Raw genomic sequence first — 10000 nt, forward strand, 5'->3', positions numbered from 1 at the left:
GTAACCCAAATTGTTATGGGCTCATTGTTGTTTATGAAAATACTCTCAAACCAACACAAATAGTGTTAAATCAAGCCCATAATTCCGTTCGGCTGTCAGATCAGCACATATGTACACGTTGTTTTACACCACCTTATGAGATTCATATTAGGTCAACAATGTTATTATTTCATACGTTTTCTGTAGGTAAATTATTTTCATTGGGATGTTTTGAATGAGGATTGTTTTTGGTTTTTTGTTGCTTTTTGTTTTTTTGTTTTTTTTCATAGACAAAATTTGTTTGTTGTTTTGTTTTTAAGGGTTTTACGGCGCTTGCAACACATTTAGGTTATATCAGCGCCAGTAAAAAGGAAGAAAATGGGATAGTAAAAAGTTCTAGAATTACAATTAAAGCACCCAAGAAAAAGTAAGACAAAGGGGAACTGAGAACAAATAGGGATCAGATGTAGATTCCAAGAGCATACCATCAATGTACTTACTTTGAAATCACCTACAAGTCTCATCCAGACACAAGCACAAAATCCAACAAAGAGGAACGCACTCAAATGCTTACATTATACATTCAAAATAAAAACAATAATACATAACAGAGAGATGATTTGAAGACAAAATGTGTAATTGAAGGGTTCTTAAATTGGTTTGGCCTAACGAGAATCTGGAATTGTATCAAGGTAAATATCTCTCGAGATGAAGAAAATGGAGGTAAGACTGCATAAATCACATTTGGCAAAAATCTAAATTTGAATGCTTTTAAAAACACGATAAGTTTATGTGCTGTTTTTCTTGTATTCGTTGTAAACTGTGACTTTAGCAACACTGAATTCAAACACGATTACAGGAGAAATAAATTATGACCAAAAAAAATAAAAAATTAATAAATAAATAAATATTTTAAAAAAGGAAGAAAAAAAAAAGAAAAAAGAGAGAGACAAAAAGAAGAAAAAGACAGAAAAGAAAAATAAACCAATCATTATTGAATATAACAATTCAAGAAGGGGCATAACTCAAGAAATTCAATTTTGTGAAATTGATCCCTTACCTCCCTTTGAACATCACCTCCGATTCGATAAGACGAGTACTAGCTACTACATACTAGTCTAGACTAAAATAACTAAATAAATCAAATGTTAAATGTTACGTATCGTTAGTACCCAAGTAATAATTAACGTGTGCACGATTGTTAGCGACGAGACGAGGCAAAAGTGTCATGGAATATTCTCTGTAAGCTTTCTTTCTTTGATTTAAAAATAAAATGATTTCTCTAATACTTCAGAACACTGACAACACCCCCCAACCCCCTTTTACATTTCGCCAGGAAAGATTTGTCTCATATTATAGCAATAGGGTTCAACAGTCGTGACGTCACTTCCCTCGTAATGATACATAGTAACTATCGGAACAATGGCGGACGCCATTATTATATATATATCTCCATCTTATGAAATACTTCTCCGACGAGCATAAAAGTGTATCCAGAGGAGAAAAACATTCTAAATCTGATCATGTTTTGACTTTATTACATTCTGATCACATGACATGTGAAAAAGTTCTAACCAGCAAGAAGAATAAAAAGTACCGATTCTCTTTGGTTAGAATCAAGCTGCTGGTTGCTGGCCGGACGTGACATCAGTCTATTGAATCCTATTGATAAAAATAACATAAAACTTGCAAACTGGAATTTATTATTATTTTTTTTTTTTTGGGGGGGGGGGGGGGGGGGGGGGGGGGGGGGGGGGGGGGGGGGATTTTACATCCGTTACGTTAAAAAGTAAAAGTGTACTGAGCAAAATGTAAAAAGATGTTTTTGTAAGATTATGCTAGAACAGCATTGGTTGTAGCGGTTGGTAGTCCTGTAGTCAAGACACTTGCCTGTACCCGTAGGTTGTGCATCGAATGAATAGCATGCCTCTGAAACAATTATCTAAATAATAATAATGATGATAATGATCATGAACACTTTATCTACACACTGTGATTACCATAATAACAACTAGCATGGATAAGAAAATCGAGTAAAATCAATAATAAATGTAAAGAAAAGTGAACTTAACTACTACGGTCTACGTGACATTAATACGAGACATCAGTATCTTCCAAACCGAAAAAGAGAGACAAAGAGAAAGAGAGAGAAAAAAAACCCCGAACAATTTCTAGTAATATTATACCATCACCAACCTAACAGCAATCACCACCACCGCTACCAGTACAAAACACACTAATTCATTATATAATAATATGTATAAATATACTAACATCACATCTTTTATTCTCAGCCTGAAACTGTAACTAACAAGACGACATTTTAAAAACAAATCTAGTAAAAGTCTAATAGACGACAACATTACCAGCTTCAAAAGAACAAAACAGACAAAAACACCTCCCCCCCCCCCCCCCCCCCCCCCCCCCAAAAAAAAAAAAGAAGCCCCATTGAAACAAAATTTAAGTTTTAAACTTAGGACTGATTCTATTTGACTAGACAATGTATTACAAATAAATGCTATTACTGATGAACTTTCTGTATCTGAAATTAAATTTTTATCCCCCCCCCCCCCCCCAATCCCCGTTCATTCTAAAGTAGATTCCTTCTCCTAGGGCACAAGACAACAACAAATAAATAGACACGAATATCAATCTTCTTACCCGGAAGTTTATAGGTCACTTCCGCTCTCTGAATGAGGACTTTGTCCGGGTTAGGGAGGGAGTCGGATGTGGTGTAGTTGGTGTAAGTCCTGGTGGTAGTCGTCACCGTTTTGGCGTTGTTCATGTTGGGGCCTGTGCTGGGGCTGAGGCTACTGCTGACGGGGTGGTGTGACGCGGCTGCTGGTTCTCTCGGTGACGGCTGTTGTAGCTGAGGTGAGGGTTGGGACTGGGTGGCTGTGGTAAAGGATTGCGGTGAAGCCTGACTGGGCGAGACGTAGGCTTGTTCACTGAGTAAGTCACTTAGAAGGTCGTCCAGCTGAGACCGTTCTTCTGGTGTCTGCTGTCTGGGGACTTTGTGCGTGGTTGTTGGGGCAGATGGGGATGAGGCTGGATGGTGGTACGGGTGATCGCTGGAGGAAGGAGGCTTGCTGATATTGTTGTTGTTGATGTTGTTGTGGCTTGTGGTGGCAGATGAGGTGTAGTGGGAGGTGAAGCTGGTGTTATGCCCTGCGTAACCTAAAGGTGATGGCAGTAGTTGTGGTGGTATTGGTGGTGGTGGTGGTAGTAGTGGTGGTGGTGGTAGTAGTAGTGGTATTAGTATTAGAAGTAGTGAAAGCGGCAGCAGTAGTAGTACATTTTAGTGTCAAGAATGGTGATGACAGTAACGGTAAGAGATAATGAAGTAGTAGTTTGGTGTGTTGTTTGTTTGTTATGAATTGTTGTTTTTGTCGTTGTTGTTACGGTGTTGTCAATGGCGTATCCAACGGGAGGCAAATAGGGGCAATGGCCGTACCGATTACAGTAAAACGTTGAGGGTATTGACGGAATGTCATGGGGATCAACCATGTGATGTCACCATGGCAATTGTGATTCGATTAGGAAGTGTTGACGAAAGCGTAACAATATCCAGTTTATTTTTAGAAATCCCAGCCACCACGTTGAATGCAATGATGATTCAGTTTAACAAGAGCGTTTTCAGATTACATCGATATTTATAGTATTCGTACATCCATAGAAGCAGGATTCAGACGTGAGTACGCCATGGTGTGTCCACAACGGAGTATAGAAGTTATAGATCCAAAATTCCAACGATAGCAATGACGTATCCGATGTGTAGTTAAAATCCGTGGCGTATCCAGGAGAGCAGTTATATTGAAAAGGGGATAAAGAAAGGAAGGAATAATATGATATGAGTTATAATCATAACACGATAAACATCATAACATGCAGAGTTTCATTTCTAAAAATATCTAAAATCTGCACAATATTTTATTTCCGTTTTATCTATTCTGTAAATAGGACAAAATTAGTTGGAAGTATGTACTTGTAAATATAAGAACACCATAACCAAGAGATATGAGAAGATAGGAAAGAAAATGGTTGGTTTATGTGTTGGTGTAAGAACACAGTTTTTGGAGATTGCTGAGATTCAAGAGTCTGTGATTATTTGGATAAATAAAATTAGAGTTGTGTTATGAGAAAAAGGCACAGCACAGCACTTCACTTCACACACTGTAACAAGTTAACTTAAGAGAATATATAAAAGACCCACCCCAAATAGAATTTAAAGGTAAATATGATGAGGATTTTAAAAAAAACAGAATTAGCTTCGTTGTTTCAAATATAAACATTGGTTTTAACATGTTAGGTTTTTCTTTATCAACAAGTAAACGTGTATTCAGGTAAATCGCTGGCCTGGGGTAGGTTGGCCAACGAGACAAGGATGAAACCGACAGGTAATTTTATTTTCTGGCTAAGAGGATTTTGGTGTTGATTTTTTTGGTTTTGGCTTTTATTATTATGTAAGGAAATTGCGAGAAGAACAGTTTGCCAGATAGATAGGAAGTGGGATTTAAATTGTAAAGTGACCTGGTCAGGTGAATGACCTTTCTAGCACAAAATGGTGGGAATGTGTTTGTGTGTGTGTGTGTGTGTTTGTGTGGGAGGGGAGGGGAGGATTGGATCGTAACAATAAAATTCGCATTGGGCATGGTTAAACTCTAAACATTGGGTTGGAATAGTTACAATTGCGCGTTGTTTTGTTTTTACCAGCAAAAAAATGAAAATATCTTGCAATAGATTTATAATACAAGACTTGTACTGAACATTCTCTTTTCTATTTCGGACGTAATTCGTGACAACGAAAGAAGAGCGGCAACCTATTTCGATTTCCTTGCCACAACTTTGGCACCGCAGTCATCTTGATTTGAAGAAAAATTTAATTTATTATCTTTAAATTGAGCACGTTAATAATTTATCCGTTGATCATCTTATAACATATGAATTAATCCATGTTTCTCGTGATAATATAATATATACGATAAATAATACATATGTTTGTTTGTTTGATTGTTTGTTGGTTACAAATATTGATGGCCACATAGCACTTCGAACCAACCATTTTCACTAAGTGTAAAAACAGCTGTAGGAACGGATTTGACCCGTCTTGGTGACACCGATAATAAATGGTTCATGATGTCCGGTTAGAGAATATAATACTTATATAATCAGACGTTCAACGATGGTCAGTATGTGTGCAACTATTGAAGGTAATCAATTATCCTCTTTAAGCCAACATATTGGTGATGCAAAAGTTGTGTCAATGCTATAAATTATTACTTGGTTCCTTTTCTATAATGGCCTCGTTATTTCATGGAACGATGCATCATTACTTCTAAAGGTGACGTTAAATAGAGAAAGTTATGCCCAATGAGCATCTTGTATCTTTACATCTATTGGTTAAAGGGAAACGAGATTTCAAATGTAACAGGTTAAGATAGCCAAGCAGATAGAAAGAAAGTGGGATGCAGTTTACACGAGGAAGCAAATAAGTTGTACCAAAATGGTTTTGAATCAAGTAAAATGCTTATCAACCTAAATGTAACCATTAAAATACTATAGAGAACGTATGGCAAAATTGTTTAGCTTAAAATAATATAATAAAGATGGCAAAATTAAGCAAGAAATGCACGACTAATGGGTAGAGATAGTAATAATAGAATAGAATAAATACAGTAGCGTCCGCCAAATTGCGTCTGCTTAATAATTTTTAAAAACGCAAACAAAGGTAACCGCCCCTGAATCGCTATATCATTTTGTTTATTTTCAAATTCTAGTTACATTTGGGCAGTGATCAAATTCGGCGTCAAAAGTCTCTCTCCCTCTTTATTTTTCTTTTTTCTTTGTTAGTAAAATCGGGTGCATGAAGGGAGATCTGAATATTTGATACACGCCAAATTTTCCATTAAAAAATATCATTAGGTTTTGCCCATTAGGTTAGCATAGTTATAGAGAGAATTACGCGGTAAAGTCGAATTCTTCCCCCAAACTAAAATGGTCGTACAAGGTCATACTACAGGAAACAGTGACGAGACAGAATTCTACTGGATGACGAAAAGTGAAGCAATTTGGCAGAGCTGCTGGTCTATGGAAGCGAGAGAAGATGGGATGGAAAAGAAAGGGATTCAAACTGACCCGAGTCAATGCTAGGGGTATGAGAGCCGTTGGTTAAATGGGGTGGATGTTGTGGTCTACTGTAATGGGGAGATGGCGATGATGCTGACGTCACTGCGGAGTGATCTATAACGCCCTGGGGATGTCCTGGGGCTCCTGGGACCACGGATGAATACGCGGGCGGCGGAGGAACCCTTTTGTTGACGGTGGCGTAGAGACTTCCGTCGGGGGCTCTGTTGTGATCAGGTCCGTGAGGAGGAGGGGGTGACGTGACACTCGCCGTCCTTGAGTGCTGTTGATGCTGGTGTTGGTAGGAGTAGCTTTGATTTGGTTGTTGTTGCTGGTGCTGCTGATAATGAATTTGCTGTTGGTGATGTTGGTGCTGAAGATGATGGGGATGATGTTGTTGTTGTTGTTGCTGTTGCTGCTGCGGATTAATTATTCTAGTGGAGTGTACGTGAGATTGTTGTGCCGCTTTAGTTGGGGAAATTCCGTTCCTATTGACATCCACTGCAAGGTCAAGGTCGTTGTTGTTGACGATGATTGGTCAGACAGGGCCAAATGGGATCACGCACACCACACAGGCATTGGCAGATAGACAATGGTTACGATAGAAGTGAGCGGTGTGTCATTAAATAATGGATTAATGGTTAATAAGTAGTGAGTAAAACTTTATTTTAAATAATGGCAGGAAGAAAATGAAAACAAATACAAAACCCCACTCAGACATAGAAACCAAGAAATTTGTCTGTCTCTTTATATTATATATATATATATATATATATATATATATATATATATATATATATATATATATATATATATATATATATACATATATATATATATATATATATATATATATATATATATATATATATATATATATATATATATTAATACGTTTTGAAATTGTACTACACATTTAGAGGCGATATTTATCATTTTAAAAGTACGGCCACTAACACACTCGCATTTTGATCATTCCACAACTTGTTAAAATTTCTTTTAAACGTGGGAAGACCCCCCCCCCCCCCCCACCTTTCCCCGTAACTGGTGCAGCTTCATCTAAACATAAGTAGTTCTCTTTAACAATAAAAAATTTGAACAGATAAGTCGCGTTTTTGTGTTGTTGAAACAAAGTCTCATTTTCCCCAATTGTATAGCCAGCCAATTCCTACAAGTCAATACTATCGATGCTTTGTCATGTCCTAATGCGACAAAACATCTTACATTTCTTGCATAACAATATCCCACTGAATGTGTAGTACATGAACTATAAGGATTTTGTTCTTTTGTTGTTGCTGGAAGGCAAAACACTAAATATTTTCTCTTGATTTAGGAAAAAGAAAGAAAAAAGAAAACAACCTAAATTGAGCCAAGGACGTGGAAGCAATCTCGCCATTCACAAAGCAACCACTCAAAATGCACTCAGTAAAACAAAAACATAAAAAACACAAGACGAAATGAGATCAGGCTGCAAGAAAATAAACAGAAATAAATGAGATAAAGAGGAATAAAGTAGAAGAATAAAGACTAGACAGTGCCTATTGCTGAGCCTATCTATTATGGAGCTGAAATAAAGCGATTCTACCATGATTAATGCTCCATATTTTCTTTCAAATCCTAAATATCTTATGAGTTGTTTAAAATGTAGGACCCTTGTGGTGAACCGTAATACGTGGTATCTAATTTATACTTCAGGGGAAAGTTATGAACTAATGGCTGCTTCAAAACGTGTTACATTGAATAGACAGTAAACGTATAAACAATTATACTCTTTTATTTCATATTGTGATGCCATTGTCAGGTGATATCACTATTCTGGTCAATTTCAATTGGTTTAAAGAGGAATTATTTCAATTTCTCAATTATTGTATCTGTATCGTAAATTAACAAAATAATATCACATTACCAAAATAAGATTTAAAATATGTGTTGGTTTCTTTATTATAAATCCTGATTAGAAGGTCGTGAGTTCAAGCCCCGTTCCGGTACATGAATGTAGAAAGGCAGATAGGAGTCATGACCTAGGTGTGGTCCAGCACCTTTCGTGAGTAAGAAGTTATGGACCGAACCACTTGCTGCTCTAGGGAGGGTTTCTTCTCCCAAGACATTCTGCTTTGGCTCAACCAGAAGAACTTAACGGGTTCTTTATTATAAATCTAATTCTTTATCAACACTTAACAAGAAAATTGTGTGTATCTATTACTGTTCAATTATTATAATTTTTCTTTCTGTTTGTTGTCTGCGTTGTAAGTTTGCTTTCCTTCATTAAAAATGGTTAACTGTCTTTTTTGTTTGTTTTGAGTATAGGAAAAGATGGAGGTGAAGAAAGAAAACAATTCTAGAAGCACTAACAGAGCAAAGATAATCAGCACACACAAACACACATTAACACACACAGCCACAAACAGACAAAGAATATCTTAGGAGTGCAGAGTCAATACATTAATTATTATGATTAATGATATGCTATTATGGATAGAGTGAAGTATCACGGCAAATAGCACTATTACTGTAAATTGGTAGCAGATAATATGAATATATTATTACTGTAATTGAAGTGGTTAAATAAGTCAAAAGCAAAAACCCTTTGCCGATAGAATAATGATAATAGATTCAAGAAAATATTAACATGTTATCATAATTAGGATTAGAAAACAGTGAATTTGAAAATGCTCGTTGTAGTAGAAAAATATCAAGTTGAGATATAGATTAAAATGAGACAGGTCTAAAACCAGTGCAGTAATCCGTCATGGTATGACAGAGGCTGTAGACTATCTGTTTGTTTATGTGTGACCAATCGTCTAAAAACGGTATTATGTGTGTCCATGATGGGGGGGGTGATTGGAATTTTAAACCTTAACAAATAGAACTGACTTAAAATTAATAAATTCATTAAGGAAAACAACTTTTCCTCTTAAAGTAAAAATAACAACAAAAAAACAACAACTTAGTTTTCAGAAATATTATGATTAGTTTGGCATATTTAAAAATTATTTTTTTCCTTAACTTGAATTCCACATAAAACTAAAGTGACGCGGTGGGTCATATCTACATTGTATTATATTTTGTTCTTATGAGCGTTTTTCATTTTCACTCAAGTTGAACGAAATTAGAATTGGTGAGAAATAATCTTTGGGAATTTGACTGTATGCCAAAAAGATGAAATCAAATCATGACCTTCATTAACTGTTTTAAGATCAAAGCTTTCAATTCATTGGAATTTGGCTTTGAATCTACGGCCAAGTTTACGTAATTTATTTCATTAACGCACTTTTTCAATTTATTCCATTTATTTATTTATTTATTTTTAATTTATCTATTCATGTATTTAGTTATTCACTCATTTACTTGATTATTCATTTATCTATATATATAAAAAAATTGATATATTTATACATCTATGACTGTATATAATCATAATGATTTTATTTATTCATTCATTCATTTATTTTCCCATTTATTTCATTATTTTCTTTTAATTGAATTCTTTCTTTCTTTTTTTTCCCCCCATCATTTTTGCAAACAACTGGGTGAAACCGGAGTACACGATCAGATGTGATTCGTGTTTGCCAAAAGCATAATACGATTCTTGGCAAAACTTACAGGTTGTCTTGGCGCAGTCTAGGCACACGGCCAGTTGTTGTTGTTGTTATTGTTTTTGTTGTTGTTATTGTTTTGTTGTCTTAGCCCATGCTGTTTTTGTTGTTGTTGCAGTTCTAATAGGTGTGTTTATGTTGTTGTTGTTGCAGTTCCAATTTGTGTGTTTATGTAGTTGTTGCAGTTCTTATTGAAGTGTTTTTGTTGGGGCTTATTTTTCGATTGTTGTTAATTTTAGTTTTATAAAAAACGTCCGGTTGTTTTCATTTATTTATCTATTTATTTTTGCTTATACTGATGA

The 10000-nt window shown here is 35.6% G+C and overlaps 1 protein-coding gene across 21 annotated transcripts in view; it reads right to left on the minus strand.

The window, feature by feature from the left end:
- The window catches only part of LOC144959152 (tensin-3-like), a 400273-nt gene that overhangs the window by 67385 nt on the left and 322888 nt on the right, over positions 1 to 10000 (minus strand). For 15 of the 21 annotated variants that reach the window (XM_078891652.1, XM_078891665.1, XM_078891661.1 and 12 more), the window contains 2 exons: positions 6115 to 6603; positions 2641 to 3156 (listed from right to left, as the gene is read on the minus strand). In XM_078891652.1, the coding sequence (XP_078747778.1) occupies positions 2641 to 3156; positions 6115 to 6603 (1005 nt within the window). The remainder of the gene's footprint in view (positions 1 to 2640; positions 3157 to 6114; positions 6604 to 10000) is intronic. The other 6 variants (XM_078891657.1, XM_078891670.1, XM_078891672.1 and 3 more) reach the window with 1 other exon arrangement.

The sequence above is a fragment of the Berghia stephanieae genome, chromosome 13 (assembly GCF_034508935.2).
Source record: "Berghia stephanieae isolate SIO BIC M18660-M18661 chromosome 13, UCSD_Bste_1.3, whole genome shotgun sequence".
NCBI classification, from domain to species: Eukaryota; Metazoa; Mollusca; class Gastropoda; order Nudibranchia; family Aeolidiidae; genus Berghia; species Berghia stephanieae.